Genomic DNA, 18929 nt, shown 5'->3' with positions numbered 1-18929 from the left:
CAAAGGGACACTATTAAGAGCCCAAAAGCAAGCTATTCCGCTGGTTAGGAAAGATAGAAAATGTGGCAAAAGACCACCTTGGCTTAACCATGAGATCTTGCGTGATCTAAAAAATAAAAAGGAGTCATATAAAAATGGAAACTGGGACAGATTACAAAGGATGAATATAGGCAAACAACACAGGAATGCAGGGGCAAGATTAGAAAGGCAAAGGCACAAAATGAGCTCAAACTAGCTACGGGAATAAAGGGAAACAAGAAGACTTTTTATCAATACATTAGAAGCAAGAGGAAGACCAAAGACAGGGTAGGCCCACTGCTTAGTGAAGAGGGAGAAACAGTAACAGGAAACTTGGAAATGGCGGAGATGCTTAATGACTTATTTGTTTCGGTCTTCACCGAGAAGTCTGAAGGAATGCCTAACATAGTGAATGCTAATGGGAAGGGGGTAGGTTTAGCAGATAAAATAAAAAAAGAACAAGTTAAGAATCACTTAGAAAAGTTAGATGCCTGCAAGTCACCAGGGCCTGATGAAATGCATCCTAGAATACTCAAGGAGCTAATAGAGGAGGTATCTGAGCCTCTAGCTATTATCTTTGGAAAATCATGGGAGACGGGAGAGATTCCAGAAGACTGGAAAAGGGCAAATATAGTGCCCATCTATAAAAAGGGAAATAAAAACAACCCAGGAAACTACAGACCAGTTAGTTTAACTTCTGTGCCAGGGAAGATAATGGAGCAAGTAATTAAGGAAATCATCTGCAAACACTTGGAAGGTGGTAAGGTGATAGGGAACAGCCAGCATGGATTTGTGAAGAACAAATCATGTCAAACCAATCTGATAGCTTTCTTTGATAGGATAACGAGCCTTGTGGATAAGGGTGAGGCTGTGGATGTGGTATACCTAGACTTTAGTAAGGCATTTGATACGGTCTCGCATGATATTCTTATTGATAAACTAGGCAAATACAATTTAGATGGGGCTACTATAAGGTGGGTGCATAACTGGCTGGATAACCGTACTCAGAGAGTTGTTATTAATGGTTCCCAATCCTGCTGGAAAGGCATAACGAGTGGGGTACCGCAGGGGTCTGTTTTGGGACCGGCGCTGTTCAATATCTTCATCAACGACTTAGATATTGGCATAGAAAGTACGCTTATTAAGTTTGCGGATGATACCAAACTGGGAGGGATTGCAAGGACAGGGTCATAATTCAAACTGATCTGGACAAATTGGAGAAATGGGCTGAGGTAAACAGGATGAAGTTTAACAAAGACAAATGCAAAGTGCTCCACTTAGGAAGGAAAAATCAGTTTCACACATACAGAATGGGAAGAGACTGTCTAGGAAGGAGTACGGCAGAAAGGGATCTAGGGGTTATAGTGGACCACAAGCTAAATATGAGTCAACAGTGTGATGCTGTTGCAAAAAAAGCAAACCTGATTCTGGGATGTATTAACAGGTGTGTTGTGAGCAAGACACGAGAAGTCATTCTTCCGCTCTACTCTGCTCTGGTTAGGCCTCAGCTGGAGTATTGTGTCCAGTTCTGGACACCGCATTTTAAAAAAGATGTGGAGAAATTGGAAAGGGTCCAGAGAAGAGCAACAAGAATGATTAAAGGTCTTGAGAACATGACCTATGAAGAAAGGCTGAAATAATTGGGTTTGTTTAGTTTGGAAAAGAGAAGACTGAGAGGGGACATGATAGCAGTTTTCAGGTATTTAAAAGGGTGTCATAAGGAGGAGGGAGAAAACCTGTTCATCTTAGCCTCTAAGGATAGAACAAGAAGCAATGGGTTTAAACTGCAGCAAGGGAGGTCTAGGTTGGACATTAGGAAAAAGGTCCTAACTGTCAGGGTGGTTAAACACTGGAATAAATTGCCTAGGGAGGTTGTGGAATCTCCATCTCTTGAGATATTTAAGAGTAGGTTAGATAAATGTCTATCAGGGATGGTCTAGATAGTATTTGGTCCTGCCATGCGGGCAGGGGATTGGACTCGATGACCTCTCGAGGTCCCTTCCAGTCCTAGAATCTATGAATCTATGAACCTATAAAACTCTCCCAACTTTTGAAAATGTTCTTGTTTTTTTTCCAGCCAGCTCTGTTCTTGCCCCTTTACTGACCCCCATGCCCTGCCAATCCCCCCCTTTAGAGATCATTCTGAAACCACCCCTTCATTTGCTCCCCAGTATTCTCCCCTCCCCCACCCCATTGGTCCCTCCAAATTCTCTGTTCCTGGCTCTTTGCCTTTCCTCTGTACAGCCCTGGTAGGAAGGAGCACAGCCTTGAGGCAGCAGAGGATCAGTTTCTATTTAGAATCACTCAGAAAGTTATTGTAACACATAATTACTACTAATCGGGTGTTTGTGATCCAAGTCATTTTGAAGATGTGGTGAGCTAAAAGAAAAACAAATTAGGTCACGTTTCCCTGTTGTGATTTGGTGTAAAGATTTAAACACCAAAACTTTGATATTTTTTCCCCAAACTTCCCAGACAAACTCTCTCCTGGGCAGAGAGGTGGCATGTGCCATCAGGGGATCTGGTTTCTTTTTGGGGAAGTTAGGAGTGGAGTCTGGTACGTGGTTCTAATGGGAAGCTAGCTTCCGTCTTCGCTCTGGAGTGACTGCCATTGCTTGGTGATAGGCCTAGACAGACTAGAACTATGCACGGAGAACACCCCAAAGATGCCTAGACAAGAGGAAGTGAACAGGACTTACTGCAGAGATACTCTCCACTGGAGAAGTTGCAATGAGGGCGCTGGCTTCCCATTGGAGTGTCTTCTTCCAAGTGTAGATCTCCAGCAAGTGTGGCTCAGCCTACCCCAGCACCAGGGCTCCGAGCAGGAAAGGCGTATGTCTCAGCGAGGGGACCTGGGTGCCCTGTAACGCTATGAGGCCTGGCCACCTCCTTCTCTTCTCCAGCTGCACAGGTAACCTGGGAGCCCTCTCCCACATGCAGATGCCTTGGTGGACAGGTTACGACGTGAAGCGCTGGGCAAAGGTTTAAGAGCAGGCGGTTTTATGATTGCAGATGTGGCGCTTGGGTATCAGGCTCAAGTTCAAGGACTCCATGTGCTATTTATCTCTTTTATTTGTTGTCTCTAGTCTAGGGCAGGGCCTGATCCAGCCCCCACTGAACTCTGGGAAACTTCCATTGGCTTCCAGGAGAGCAGCATCGAGTTTAGTACTTTGTAGCCTCTTGTTGTTTCTTTCCTCTTTCTCTGCAGGCAGGAAATAATTGTAAAGAGGGAGGAAACGCTGGAGAGCTCCCAATGCACTGGCAGCCTTGGGGGCCTGCCAAGTAATCTCTGCACCTGCCTGCAGAGATCGCCTGGGGCTCAGGCAGCCTCTCCACTCTCTTGCCATAGCTCATGACACACAGAGGAAAGGCAGGGCAGGTAATATGCTAATAGCCACCGGGCTAGCTCATTGCCATGCTGCCTGGGAACCAAACTCAAGGGGGGTTGTGACCTGGACTAGCCAGTGACCATCAGACCCACTGAGCTTCGCGTAGAGCAGGGATTGAATGCAGCTCTCCAGAGATGGGAATCTCTTGCCCAAACCCACTTGTCTTCGTCCCTCTGCCCCCAGATTCTGTGTCTCCAGAATTTACTGAGCCAGTGTAGAACAGGCCTGGCCTGGTCCCGATGGGAGCTGTTACTACGGTGATACATGCAATACACAGACCACATGGTTCTTGACTTGTCTGCTCTCCATGTCTCATCTCTAAGAATCTCTGTTCTCCCTGCCTTATAATTATGGTGCCAGATTTATCCCTGGAACAATTTGACTGACTTAACAGAATTACACCAGCTATGAATTTGGCTCAGTAACTCTATTTTTTAGGTGTAAACCTGGAAAAAAAACCAACTTGTGTAAATAAATTCCCACATGGCCAGACACCAGCTTTCTGGGGCATTTTGCCTGTCGTCTTGAGTTCTCTGGCTGTGTGATGTAACAATAACCCAGCAGACAAACTCACTGTCTCATTTCATGGACTCCCCATCAAGCTACACCTGTCTCCCTCGTGCACCTGGGATTTTCTGCTGGGCTCCAGGAGGTGAGATCTGCTGCTAAAGTCTTCTCAGGTATGTCACTTTCAGAACTGGTCTACATCCTCAGTTACCTGGATTTCTTCGGGGGGAGAAGGACCTGAATTTCATCCATAACCCCATTGGAGCCAAGAGCTATTATTATTTCTTTTGTGTGTAGTTGTGCACAGGCACCCAGCCATGGACCCATTGCACTTGTGCTGTGCAAACACAGAACAACAAGATGGCCCCTCCCCCAGCGAGCTGACCAACCTCCCCCCCACTGGTTCCATTTCCCCAGGGGAAATGTGGCCAGAGTGTTTGAGCTGGGAAGCCAGAACTCCCAAACTCTTCACAGCTAGTGCCCAAAGGGCCGGCTTCACACCCATCTGTAGGCATGGCAGCACTCAGCCTTTCCGGTGCCTAGAAAATCGCTGGGACTTACAAAGCCGGAGTTAAGTGCCCAGGCGCCCTGTGCCATGGATGGGGAGAGACTGATGCCTCTGAGTGGGACTCACAACAGCACGGTAGGCAGGGCCTGACCTAAGCAGGAGGTGCCAAGCTAAGGGGTCTGTGCTAACTAAGTCCTGTTCCCTTCCTGGAGCTACGCACCTTAAAGTCCAGGCTGCAGGAAGGCACCGACTGCCTCAGCTGAACCCTCTCGCGGCGTTAGGCAGGGGGAAGGGGAGCTCCAGAGGCAGAAACACAGGTGCCTAGAGAGCTCCTATTGCGAACATTTAGGCTCTGAGTGATTTTTAGGCACCTACAGGATTCGGGTGAAGCTGGGCAGGGGTCGTGTGAATCCCCAGGGGGCCTGATTCTGGGATTTAGGGACCGTCTACACTGCGATAAAATCCCTGCAGCGCTCAGTCTCAGAGCTGGCTTGAGCTGCGGGGCTAGAATATTGCAGTGTAGACATTCGGGCTGGGACTGGAACCTGGGCTCTGAGATCCTCCCCCCTCGCAGGGCCTCAGAACCTGGGTTCCAGCCAGAGCCTGAACGTCTACATGGCGATTTTATAGGAAGCCTGAGTCAACTGAACCAGGCCAGCCGCAGCCATGCCGCAGTCTTGTATTGCAGTGTAGACGTACTCTTAGGCGCCGTAGTCCTTTTGTGAATCTATCCCAGGGTGGGAAAACTCTTTGGCCCGAGAGCCACATCTGGGTATGGAAATTGTATGGCGGGCCATGAATGCTCACAAAATTGCGGGTTGGGGTGTGGGCTCTGGCTGGGGGTGTTGGCTCTGGGGTGGGGCCAGAAATGAGTTCAGGGTGCAGGAGGGGCTCCGGGCTGGGGCAGGGGGTTGGGGGCTCCAGCTGGGGTGTGGGCTCTGGGGTCGGGCTGGGGATGAGGGGTTGGGGGTGCAGGAGGGTGCTCCGGGCTGGGACTGAGGGGTTTGGAGGGTGGGAGGGGGATCAGGGCTGAGGCAGGGGGTTGGGGTGTGGGAGGGGGTCAGGGGTGCAGGCTCTGGGCGGCACTTACCTCAAGCAGCTCCCAGAAGCAGCGGCATGTCCCCCCCTGGCTCCTACATGGAGGCTCACAGCCAGGCGGCTCTGCACACTGCCCTGTCTGCAGGCGCTTGGAGCAGGGGCAGCATGCAAAGCCCCCTGACTGCCCCTACACGTAGGAGCCGGAGGGGGGGCATGCTGCTGCTTCTGGGAGCCGCGCAGAGCCGGCGAACAGCAGAGGCTAACAGCGGGAGTTTGCCTGGGAGCTGTCCAAGAGGAGGTACGCTAAGTGCTGCATTAGGGGGGCTGTGTTGGTGAGTATCTGAGTGTCTGCTGCTGGGACAGTTGGTCAGTTTGACCGTGTGCTTGATTGCTTGCTTGTTTGTTTGAAAAGTGTGAATTGGGAGTGCTTTGTTCCAGGTGGGCCTTGAGTGGGCCTGACTGGTATATAAGGGCAGTCAGCAGCGAACCAGCTGAGCGGCGAACAGCAGAGGCTAACAGAAAGAGTTCGCCTGGGGAGAGCTCACTGAGGCTTTCATCTGCAGGTTTCTCTGAGTAGTTCCTGCAACAGTTGAGGAAGCTCTTAAGAGGACGGTGATATGGAAGGTGAGCGATTAGCTGTTGTAACCTGCACAGGTTGTGCCATGTTTGTCTTTCTTCCACAGGACAGAAGCGACTTTGTCTGTACAAAGTGCAAGCTGGTCTCCATATTGGAAGAGAAGGTTCGAGGGCTGGAGAAACGAGTATCTTTCCCTTATGCAATGCAGAGGAATGAAGATTTCCTGGACAGACGTCAGGAGATGCTTCTACGGCCACATTGTTCTGAAGATTCAGAGCAGGCGCAGCAGGGACAGAAGGATTGTGAAGAGGTTTGGCAGCATGTGACCTCCAGAAAGAGAAAGAGGAGTGTCCATGCACCAGCAATGGAGATACAGGTGAGCAATCGTTTCCATGTTCTCTCCACAGGTACTAATGTGGAGAGTGGACTACATGACCCATCTGAGGGAAGGGAGCAGAAGGAGACTCCACCGATTGGAAGGCAAAAGATGCACTGTCCTAGGGATGGGGGTTCCACGACCACCACTCCCAAGAGGAGGAGGAGGGTGGTGGTGGTCGGGGACTCCCTCCTCAGGGGGACTGAGTCATCTATCTGCCGCCCCGACCGGGAAAACCGAGAGGTCTGCTGCTTGCCAGGAGCTAGGATACACGATGTGACGGAGAGACTGCCGAGACTCATCAAGCCCTCGGATCGCTACCCCTTCCTGCTTCTCCACGTGGGCACCAATGATACTGCCAAGAATGACCTTGAGTGGATCACTGCAGACTACATGGCTCTGGGAAGAAGGATAAAGGAGTTTGAGGCGCAAGTGGTGTTCTCGTCCATCCTCCCTGTGCAAGGAAAAGGCCTGGGTAGAGACCGTCGAATCGTGGAAGTCAACGAATGGCTACGCAGGTGGTGTCGGAGAGAAGGCTTTGGATTCTTCGACCATGGGATGGTGTTCCAAGAAGGAGAAGTGCTAGGCAGAGACGGGCTCCACCTAACGAAGAGAGGGAAGAGCATCTTCGCCAGCAGGCTGGCTAACCTAGTGAGGAGGGCTTTAAACTAGGTTCCCCGGGGGAAGGAGACCAAAGCCCTGAGGTAAGTGGGGAAATGGGATCCTGGGAGGAAGCACAAGCAGGAGAGCGCAAGAGGGGAGGACTCCTGTCTCATACTGAGAAAGAGGGACGATTGATGAGTTATCTTAAGTGCCTATACACAAATGAAACAAGCAGGGAGAACTGGAAGTCCTGGCACAGTCAAGGAACTATGCTGTGATTGGAATAACAGAGACTTGGTGGGATAACTCACATGACTGGAGTACTGTCATGGATGGATTCAGGAAGGACAGGCAGGGCAGAAAAGGTAGGGGAGTTGCCTTGTATATAAGAGGGGAGTATGACTGCTCAGAGCTCCAGTATGAAACTGCAGAAAAACCTGAGAGTCTCTGGATCAAGTTGAGAAGTGTGAGCAACAAGGGTGATGTCGTGGTCGGAGTCTGCTATAGACCACCAGACCAGGGGGATGAGGAGAACGAGGCTTTCTTCTGACAACTAGCAGAAGTTGCTAGATCGCAGGCCCTGGTTCTCATGGGAGACTTTAATCGCCCTGATATCTGCTGGGAGAGCAATACAGCGGTGCACAGACAATCCAGGAAGTTTTTGGAAACTGTAAGGGACAATTTCCTAGTGCAAGTGCTGGAGGAACCAACTAGGGGCAGAGCTTTTCTTGACCTGCTGCTCACAAACAGGGAAGAATTAGTAGGGGAAGCAAAAGTGGATGGGAACCTGGGAGGCAGTGACCATGAGATGGTCGAGTTCAGGATCCTGACACAAGGAAGAAAGAGCAGCAGAATACGGACCCTGGACTTCAGAAAAGCAGACTTTGACTCCCTCAGGGGACAGATGGGCAGGATCCCCTGGGAGAATAACATGAAGGGCAAAGGGATCCAGGAGAGCTGGCTGTATTTTAAAGAATCCTTATTGCGGTTGCAGGAACAAACCATCCCGACGTGTAGAAAGAATAGTAAATATGGCAGGCGACCAGCTTGGCTAAACAGTGAAATCCTTGCTGATCTTAAACGCAAAAAAAGAAGCTTACAAGAAGTGGAAAATTGGACAAATGACCAGGGAGGAGTATAAAAATATTGCTCAGGCATGCAGGAGTGAAATCAGGAAGGCCAAATCACACTTGGAGTTGCAGCTAGCAAGAGATGTTAAGAGTAACAAGAAGGGTTTCTTCAGGTATGTTAGCAACAAGAAGAAAGTCAAGGAAAGTGTGGGCCCCTTACTGAATGAGGGAGGCAACCTAGTGACCGAGGATGTGAAAAAAGCTAATGTACTCAATGCTTTTTTTGTCTCTGTCTTCATGAACAAGGTCAGCTCCCAGACTGCTGCACTGGGCAGCACAATATGGGGAGAAGGTGACCAGCCCTCTGTGGAGAAAGAAGTGGTTCGGGACTATTTAGAAAAACTGGACGTGCACAAGTCCATGGGGCCGTATGCGCTGCATCCGAGGGTGCTAAAGGAGTTGGCGGATGAGATTGCAGAGCCATTAGCCATTACTTTTGAAAACTCATGGCGATCAGGGGAGGTCCCGGATGACTGGAAAAAGGCTAATGTAGTGCCCATCTTTAAAAAAGGGAAGGAGGAGGATCCGGGGAACTACAGGCCAGTCAGCCTCACCTCAGTCCCTGGAAAAATCATGGAGCAGGTCCTCAAGGAATCAATTATGAAACACTTAGAGAAGAGGAAAGTGATCAGGAACAGTCAGCATGGATTCATCAAGGGCAAGTGATGCCTGACTAACCTAATTGCCTTCTATGATGAGATAACTGGCTCTGTGGATGAGGGGAAAGCAGTGGATGTGTTATTCCTTGACTTTAGCAAAGCTTTTGATACTGTCTCCCACAGTATTCTTGCCACCAAGTTAAAGAAGTATGGGCTGGATGAATGGACTGTAAGGTGGATAGAAAGCTGGATAGATCGTCAGGCTCAACGGGTAGTGATCAATGGCTCCATGTCTAGTTGGCAGCCGGTTTCAAGCGGAGTGCCCCAAGGGTTGGTCGTGGGGCTGGTTTTGTTTAATATCTTTATTAATGATCTGGAGGATGGTGTGGACTGCACTCTCAGAAAGTTTGCAGATGACCCTAAACTAGGAGGAATGGTAGATACACTAGAGGGTAGGGATCAGATACAGAGGGACCTAGACAAATTAGAGGATTGGGCCAAAAAAAACCTGATGAGGTTCAACAAGGACAAGTGCAGAGTCCTGCACTTAGGACGGAAGAATCCCATGCACTGCTACAGACTAGGGACCGAATGGCTAGGTAGCAGTTCTGCAGAAAAGGACCAGGGGGTCACAGTGGACGAGAAGCTGGATATGAGTCAACAGTGTACTCTTGTTGCCAAGAAGGCTAACGGCATTTTGGACTGTATAAGTAGGGGCATTGCCAGCAGATCGAGGAACGTGATCGTTCCCCTTTATTCGACATTGGTGAGGCCTCATCTGGAGTACTGTGTCCAGTTTTGGGCCCCACACTACAAGAAGGATGTGGAAAAATTGGAGAGAGTCCAGCAGAGGGCAACAAAAATGATTAGGTGTCTGGAGCACATGACTTATGAGGAGAGGCTGAGGGAACTGGAATTGTTTAGTCTCCAGAAGAGAAGAATGAGGGGGGATTTGATAGCAGCCTTCAACTACCTGAAGGGGGGGTTCCAAAGAGGATGGAGCTCAGCTGTTCTCAGTGGTGGCAGATGACAGAACAAGAAGCAATGGTCTCAAGTTGCAGTGGGGGAGGTCCAGGTTGGATATTAGGAAACACTATTTCACTAGGAGGGTGGTGAAGCACTGGAATGTGTTACCTAGGGTGGTGGTGGAGTCTTCTTCCTTGGAGATTTTTAAGGCCCGGCTTGACAAAGCCCTGGCTGGGATGATTTAGTTGGGAATTGGTCCTGCTTTGAGCAGGGGGTTGGACTAGATGACCTCCTGAGGTCCCTTCCAACCTTGATATTCTATGATTCTATGATTCAGAGTGGAGCAAACCCCTGACCCTGCTCCATGGTGGGAGTTCCAGGGCTGGATTAAAACAGCTTGAGGGCTGGATGCAGTCCCCAGACCGTAGTTTGCCCACCCCTGATCCAGCCTGAAGTTCCTTTCCTAAGAGTTAATGCATAGGATGGTTTTGAACTAAACTGATCTTTCATATCGGACACCTACCAATGAAGCAATTCCTCTTAAGTGTGCACTGAAGTGATTAACCTTGAACAAATTTGCAGTAAAAGAGGCCTCAGGTTCCTCTTGAGAAACAGCAAGGCAACATAACAATTTCCTGACGAACGAAGCATGTATTTTATTGAGCTTTCTTCCAAAAAGCAAATGGTTTCAACAAGGACTGTAAGTACAACTTGTGAGAAATGATTTATCTCAAAGAAGGCCGGGTTGCAATCGGAAATGAACTGGGGTTGGTTTTATTGATAAAAATATTATTGACTGTGTATCTCCTGTGAGTTTGGAGAAATTACTCTGAATCCGTTTACAATGGAATGATTTATCTTCATGGAGCTTGCAATGAAATGAGTTTAGTGGGAATAAATGTCAAACTAGATATTGCCGAACGAATGTGGCAATGAGAAGAATAAGCATCAGCAATTCCTGACCAACAACATATTTGTTCTTTTTTCAGAAAGACTGCAGTACTCTGTGCCTTTGGGTTGCCAGCATGATTTATGTCACCTGGCTGAGAGAACCGAGCTTCAGATGTACAATTGCCCTTGCTTCTCACGGACAAAGTAAAAACACAGTTTGACCTTGAAACTTCGGTTGTCATCACTACTTACCTAGAAAATGAATCTGTTTGTTCACCATGAGCTATATGCTTGTCGTGATGTCATGATCATAGTATTTAAAAAAACAATTCCTAGACTAACCCTTGGTTAGCTTTCACGTTAGATTGCTAACGTATCCTCCCCCAAAAGCTTTTACTAGCAAATGGGTTTTATGAACAGAAAAGGCAAAAGCCTCATGTAAGTCAGGCAAAGCAGCCACTTTGCCCTCTCGTATAGGACAGTTTTTCCCCTGCTTCTATTTACACCCAGTCTTCTTTTTGGACGTTCTGCTCCTACCAAAACCAGCCAAAACTAAAACCAGACCGCGGGTGTTGGTTTGGGGGAGGGCTAGCTGAGCTGAGCCATAGAGCCTGGGGAGAAAGGTCACGTGGGGAGCACAAGACTTCATCAAATGGTCAAGAACTGTGAGACTTCTCATCAGAAAGCAATGGCAACAGACCGGGCGGGGGGAGGAGAGACAATATTGTGTTTATGCAGCAACCTCCCTGCCGTGGATGGGTGGGGCTCGTTACAGGAATAAGTGGGTTAATTCCCTGGCCTGTGTTAAGCAGATGGTCAGACTAGATGAGTTAATGGTCCCTTCGGGCCTTAGGTGCTCTGACTCAGGAATGGACATTAATGACAAATGGGCCAGGGGATGAACCCCAAGTCGCCAGCAGCCCTCTCCCTGGCAGATCTTACCTGCCTTGGGAAGCGAGTACTTGACGGGTCTGACTCTGTTACACCTTGCCCAGACTTGTGTAGCTTGTCATGCCAATTGGGTCTGGTTGAGTTGAACGGGGAAAACCCCAAGGTTTTGCTGACATGTCTGTCGGGAAGGTTCCTTGGGTACAGGATGGGATTTCTGCTCAAAATGAGAGAGAGAGCCAGGGCCGCCCAGAGGATTCAGGGGGCCTGGGGTCTTCGGCGGTGGGGGGCCCCCACTGCTGAATTGCCGCTGAAGACCTGGCACTTCAGCGGTGGGTCCTGGGGCGGAAGGACCCCCACCGCGGGCCTTTAGGGCACTTCGGTGGCGGGTCCCAGAGCAGAAGGACCCCCTGGCGCCGAATTGCAGCCAAAGACCTGGAGCGAGTGAAGAACCCCACTCCAGGGCCCCCAAAAACTCTCGTGGGGGGCCCCTGTGGGGCCCAGGGCCTGGGGCAAATTGCCCCACTTGCCCTCCCCTCTGGGCAGCTCTGGAGAGAGCGCCAGGTTCAAGTCCCTTCTCTATCTGCTTCAAAGCTGGGACCTGAACCTCAGTTTCCCAGAACTGCTGCGGGATTGGCTGTTCTGGGCAGGGGCTTTTTCCCAAGTGTTTTAAAGAAATGCTTTGGAAGGTCTCACTTTTGTTCTGATGGGAAACAAAAATAAAGTTTGGAACCTCAACATTGTTTGCAAACTGGAAACTTTTTTGTTTTCCAGCCAGCATGGCAGAGTGATGCATTGTCTTGCTATGGGACCCCGAGGGCCATTTTACTAGGACCGAAGCATTGATATCCCCAGTTAATGCCGCTCACGAATACAGATCTCCATTAGTGTAGTCATTTTTCAGTGTCATTGGTGATCTGTGCTGCGTGAACGCTGAGGAACAGGGCACGGCCCAGGGTCCCATTAGCCAGGTGCTGCAGACATTGAAGTGAAAGCGGTCCCTGCCCCACAGGTAAGAGAAGCGTGTCTGAAACTGAAGTTTCACAAATGGGAGGGGGCAGCAAAGTGGCGTGTGTGCTCTTCCTGTTCGGCTGCCTGGAGCTCTCTGGAGGGCAGCACGGACAGGGAGAGCACAGGCTGCAGGGAGGCTAGGCTTGTCTCTGGAATGGGATCGGCACCGTCTGGCTTCCAGCCAGTGGGAGGGTTGAGGAGGCAGCTGGAGCTCCCCAGCTCATGGCAAGATGGTGGGTGGAAGGGGGTGTCTGGAGCACATGGTGGGATCTCAGGCCACTAATGAGAGAGTTTCTGGGGAGCGGGTTGAGTTTCTAGCTCTAGGCTGGTTTGGTGGGCGCAGGCCAGTTGGCGGCAGATAGTGGTGACCTTGTGGCCTGAGACATGAAGATGAGGTGGAGGGGAGCATTGATCTGAAGATGGGTGGGGGACAGAGTAAAGGAGGGTGAGCTCTGGGGAACAAGGTAGCTCCTTTCAGCTCTCCCTTTAGCATTGTACATGGGAGGATATTGCTGGGTTGCCTGTGGTAGCAGGGTCCTGGATTTGAAGAGCTTTGCTGCATTCCCAGGGCTGATGTCCTCTGAAGGGAGCACGTGATTTTTGTGTCTTGTTTATCACTGGGCATGGCGCTGACAGGCCTCCACCCTTTATCTCCTCGCCAGTGGTGTGTCCATCTGGCCCCTGGTTCCTCAGGGGGAAACCACCCAGGGGGCCAGACCAGGGGGCCCCATTACTATAGCTGTGCTGAATTGGAGACACTGACCCATACCCATGCATGAGAGCATGTTGGGAAGCCAGGAAAGCCCAGCCCCCTTTTCCCCCATGCCCCCAGACCCTGCTCAGCTTTGGCTGGTGAGTCAGGTGCAATAAAGGCCCATCTAGAGGGGTGGGGGGGGAGGGGGAGGAAGCTCTGTCAGTTGAACTTTAGGTGTGACTTTACGTGGGTTTAACTGCACTGGTGCAACCCCCCATGTGGACATGCTGAATTTGGTTTCAAGTGAGGCTTATTTTGGTTTAGTTTACGCGTCGATGTAGGAGCAGGCTTAAGCTAAAGGGCAATAAGCTGCTCTCAACTAGAGTGGGTTGGAAAACTTCCCACACCAGGTTCCCTCATGGTCGTCTCAAGGGGTGCCAGGCTTGTCTTAGCGTTACCCCACTCACATGCAGGAGAAGAGCGTCCTGTCCTGGTCGAAAGGCACCATTCAGCCCAGCCCTTGGACTAGGCGGGACACTGTGCTCTAGTATGCAAGTGAAACTGGCAAATCCTGAGCCATGTTTCAAGTCTGAGTCGCCCAAAGAAGTTATAAAAACAGCAAAGGGGGTCACATGGCAATACAACAAACACATGAATCAAATGTGAAACCAAGTTAGCTACTACAAGAAATGTGGAATCTGAATTCTTTATCTATGGTTTGTTAGCTTCAAATTAATTCAATTCAATGTGATTACTTTACTTTTACATTCATTTAATGTATTGTTTGGCTGTGTTTTATTTTAATTATTTAATTTTACAGTTATTTATTTTGGAATCCGATTATTTTAGTTTGCTGCAAATGTGATATGAGTAAGGCTACGATTTAGTCACGGGTATTTTTAGTAAAAGTCATGGACAGGTCATGGGCAGGAAACAAAAATTCACTGCCCGGGACCTGTCCCTGACTTTTACTATCCATCCCTGACTAAAAGTGTGGGGGGAGTGGCTCGAGGGGGTGCCATGGTTGCGGGGCGGGGGGGCAGCCCAAGGGGTTGTGGGGTGGTGCCACAGGTGCTGGGGGGGTGGTGTTAGTGGGGCTGGGGCAGGTTCCCTACCCGGCTCCTGGGAAGCGGCGACTCCATATAGCAGGAAGTCACCAGACAAACCCTGAAAAGTCACTAGATGCAGCTGTTTAAGCACTAAAAAGGAATCAAAAATGTCACCGAACAAAATTTCTAGAGAATTCATCAGAGAATTATACACACACACACAGGCGAGTATAGTCACAAAATCATTCACAAGCAGATCAATAGTGTTAATAAAATCCATTCCATGCTCTTCTTACTAGTTCTGTTGCACCCCAGAAGCACCTACACCAGGACGCTGTCATCATCAGGAGGGCTCTTTGGGAAGGGCGCTCTGTACACAGCAGCCCAGCCCGGCTGGGGTTGGTTAATTTCAGCCGAGCCCCCCTTTCTTGCCAGCCTGGATTTGAGCCGATGGGTGAGTGAAAGGGAGGGCCCAGAGCCAGGGGGAAGGGGGCATTCACCTGACCTGAGCTCGGCGCTGCAGGGAGCCAAGAAAGTAGATTTAAAAACAAAAATCCATCAGCCGGACCCCTTCCCCCTGCTTCCAGGGGTTCATTTCTGATTAGAGCTGGGCAGCGACCCCCAGGCCAAGTCAGGGGAAGGAGTAAAGGGAAACTGAAATCAAGCTAGCACTGCCTTTGATTCTGTAGCAAGGGTTTCATCCCTGGGGGCACTGTGCCCCCGCTCCATTGGGGCACATGGCCCTGTCTCATCCCACCCCATCTTCCATCCATGCGGCTCTCCTCGCTGGCTAACCTGCTTCCCCCACCCAGCCCGCTTCATTAGCCGTCTTTTCCTGCATCACAGGCTATGCTACCTACGACAGAGCAGCGAGAAAGAGCATCTGGGTAAAAACAAGCCCAGGCAAATGTGCTGCTCTCTCCAAAGTGCGCCTGGCTTTAGCAACGGATTTAATTGGCCTCCACAAACTTCCATTTCCTCGCCTGCAGATTATAGTGAGCTCAGCCCAAGAAGCGCTGGAATGCGATTCCTTCCGTGGACATGCTCAGTTGAGACGTAATGACACTGACTTGGGGTGCAACAGAACTAGTAAGAAGAGCATGGAATGGATTTTATTAACACTATTGAGCTGCTTGTGAACGATTTGGTGACTATACATATTGGTGACGTGTGTCTCTGAATGTCACTGTCATTGGCAGTGAAAGTCGCTAGATTTGTCACTGGTCACTTGGACACTTATTTTCTTGCTAGGGAAACCAAAAAGTCACTAAATCTAGTGACTAAGGGTATGTCTACACTACGAAATTAGGTTGAATTTATAGAAGCCGGTTTTATAGAAATCATTTTTATACAGTCGATTGTGTGTGTCCCCACATAAAATGCTCTAAGTGCATTAAGTCGGTGGACCGCGTCCACAGTACTGAGGCTAGCGTTGACTTCCGGAGCGTTGCACTGTGGGTAGCTATCCCACAGTTCCTGCAGTCTCCGCCGCCCATTGGAATTCTGGGTTGAGATCCCAATGCCTGATGATGCAAAAACAGTGTCACGGGGGGTTCTGGGTACATGTCGTCAGGCCCCTCCCCCTCCGTCAGAGCAACGCAGACAATCGTTTCGCGCCTTTTTACCTGGGGTACCTGTGCAGACAACATACCACGGCAAGCGTGGAGCCCGCTCAGCTCAGCTCACCGTCACCATATGTCATCTGGGTGCTGACAGATGTGGTACTGCATTGCTACACAGCAGCAGCTAATTGCCTTTTGGCAGTAGACGGTGCAGTATGACTGGTAGCCGTCATCGGCGATCTGGGTGCTGGCAGACGTGGGGCTGCATTGCTATACAGCAGCAGCTCCTTGCCTTTTGGCAGTGGATGGTGTATTACGACTGGTATCCGTCATCATCATATTCCTCAGTGAGTTTGGTCAGAGGCACCTGGGCAGACATGTTTTGTCTCCTGGAGACTCAGTCCTGCCGGCAGTCCTATTGAACTGTCTTGACGATGATGGCTAGCAGTCGTAGTACAGCATCTTCTGCCAAGCACCCAGAAGATGCCGATGGCTATCAGACATGCTGCACCGTCTGATGCCAGCCTAAGATGTAAAAGATAGATGGACCATATTTGTTCTGTATTCATTTGCTTCCCCCTCCCTCCGTGAAATCAACGGCCTGCTAAACCCAGGGTTTTGAGTTCAATCTTTGGGGGGGGGCATTCTGTGTGACAGTTTGTGTTTCTCCCTGATGCACAGCCACCTTTGTTGATTTTAATTCCCTGTAAGCCATGTCGTCACTCGCCCCTCGCTCCCTCCCTCAGTCAGACAATAGTTTCGCGCCTTTTTTCAGCCCAGACGCCATAGCACTGGGATCATAGAGCCCGCTCAGATCACCGTGGCAATTATGAGCACTATGAACACCACGTGCATTGTCCTGGAGTATATGCAAAGCCAGAACATGCCAAAGCAAAACCAGGCGAGGTGGTGATTGCAGCACGGTGACGAGAGTGATGAAGAAATTCCCTGTTGCGTGATTCTCCATTGATGGAGTCAAAGCACAGGGTTGGTGTAGTGATGGCTGCCCCCCCAAGCATGGCATGCAGCTCCGCGTAGAAGCGGCATGTCTGTGGCTCTGCCCCGGACCTTCCGTTTGCCTCTCTGGCTTTGTGGTAGGCTTGCCTTAGCTCTTTAATTTTCACGCGGCACTGCTGTGCGTCCTGTTATGGCCTCGGTCCTTCATGGCCTTTGAGACTTTTTCTAATATTTTGCCATTTCATTTACTGCTATGGAGTTCAGCTAGCACTGATTCGTCTCCCCATATGGCGAGCAGATCCCGTACCTCCCGTTCTGTCCATGCTGGAGCTCTTTTGCGATCCTGGGACTCCATCATAGTTACCTGTGCTGATGAGCTCTGCGTGGTCACCTGTGCTCTCCACGCTGGGCAAACAGGAAATGAAATTCAAACGTTCGCGGGGCTTTTCCTGTCTACCTGGTCAGTGCATCTGAGTTGAGAGTGCTGTCCAGAGCGTCACAATGAAGCACTGTGGGATAGCTCCCAGAGGCCAATACCGTCAAATTCCGTCCACACTACCCCAAATCCGACCCGGAAAGGCCGATTTCAGCGCTAATCCCCTCATCGGAGGTGGAGTAAAGAAACCAGTTTAAAGGGCCCTTTAAGTCGAAAAAAAGGGCTTCGTCGTGTCCAGGCTTAATTCGATTTAACGCTGCTAAATTCGACCTAAACTCGTAGTGTAGACCAGACCAAAGTCACTAAGTTGGCAACACTACGGCAGCTCCTAGCTCCATGGGCTTCCTCTGCTCTGCCCCAAGCCCCGGTTCTGCAGCTCCCATTGACTGGGAACCGTGGCCAATGGGGAGCTGCGGGGACTGTGCCTGTGGGAAGACGCAGCACGTGGAGCTAGGAGATGAGGGAGGGGAGTTCCTGTCGCCGTTCCGGGGAGCTCCCCCCAGGTAAGCACTGCCTCGCACCCCAACCCCCAGCCCTGACCCCCCCCCCCACACACAAATTCCTGCTGCTGGGGGTGGGGGTGGGGGTGAGACTGGCCCAGCAGCAGCCAGTGCGACTGGCCCAGGGGCTGCCCGAGCTGCTCAGGTGGCCCCCAGGCCAGGTGCACCAGCCGCTGCAGAAGTCACGGAGGTCACAGAAAGTCACAGAATCCGTGACCTCCGTGACAAAGACAGAGCCTTAGATAAGAACGTAAGAAAGGCCGTACTGGGTCAGACCAAAGGTCCATCTAGCCCAGTATCCTGTCTACCGACAGTGGCCAATGCCAGGTGCCCCAGAGGGAGTGAACCTAACAGGCAATGAACAAGTGATCTCTCTCTTGCCATCCATCTCCGTCCTCTGACAGACAGAGGCTAGGGACACCATTCCTTACCCGACCTGGCTAATAGCCATTAATGGACTTAACCACCATGAATTTATCCAGTTCTCTTTTAAACTCTGTTATAGTCCTAGCCTTCACAACCTCCTCAGGTAAGGAGTTCCACACGTTGACTGTGCGCTGCGTGAAGAAGAACTTCCTTGTATTTGTTTTAAACCTGCTGCCTATTAATTTCATTTGATGACCCCTAGTTCTTGTATTATGGGAATAAGTAAATAACTTTTCCTTATCCACTTTCTCCACATCACTCATGTTTTTATATACCTCTATCATATCCCCCCTTAGTCTCCTCTTTTCCAAGCTGAAGAGTCCTAGCCTCTTTAATCTCTCCTCATATGGGACCCGTTCCAAACCCCTAATCATTTTAGTTGCCCTTTTCTGAACCTTTTCTAGTGCCAGTATATCTTTTTTGAGATGAGGAGACCACATCTGTACGCAGTATTTGAGATGAGGGCGTACCATCGATTTATATAAGGGCAATAATATATTCTCAGTCTTACTCTCTATCCCCTTTTTAATGATTCCTAACATTCCCAACATTTTTGACTGCCTCGGCACACTGCGAGGACATTTTCAGAGAACTATCCACGATGACTCCAAGATCTTTTTCCTGATTAGTTGTAGCTAAATTAGCCCCCATCATATTGTATGTATAGTTGGGGTTATTTTTTCCAATGTGCATTACTTTACATTTATCCACATTAAATTTCATTTGCCATTTTGTTACCCCTCTCCATTCTGAGAATTTACCATTTATTCCTACCCTTTGTTCCCTGTCTTTTAACCAGTTCTC

The 18929-nt window shown here is 49.9% G+C and overlaps 1 protein-coding gene across 1 annotated transcript in view; it reads right to left on the bottom strand.

The window, feature by feature from the left end:
* The window catches only part of LOC101934176 (tyrosine-protein kinase STYK1-like), a 40593-nt gene extending 37141 nt beyond the window's left edge, over window positions 1-3452 (bottom strand). The window contains exon 1 of the mRNA XM_005281817.2: window positions 2718-3452. Within this exon, the coding sequence (XP_005281874.2) occupies window positions 2718-2769 (52 nt within the window). The 5' untranslated portion in view covers window positions 2770-3452. The remainder of the gene's footprint in view (window positions 1-2717) is intronic.
* Between the last annotated feature and the right edge of the window lie 15477 nt (window positions 3453-18929).

Source organism: Chrysemys picta, chromosome 21, assembly GCF_011386835.1.
Source record: "Chrysemys picta bellii isolate R12L10 chromosome 21, ASM1138683v2, whole genome shotgun sequence".
NCBI lineage: Eukaryota > Metazoa > Chordata > Testudines > Emydidae > Chrysemys > Chrysemys picta.
This window is presented reverse-complemented; position numbering and strand designations above follow the sequence as displayed.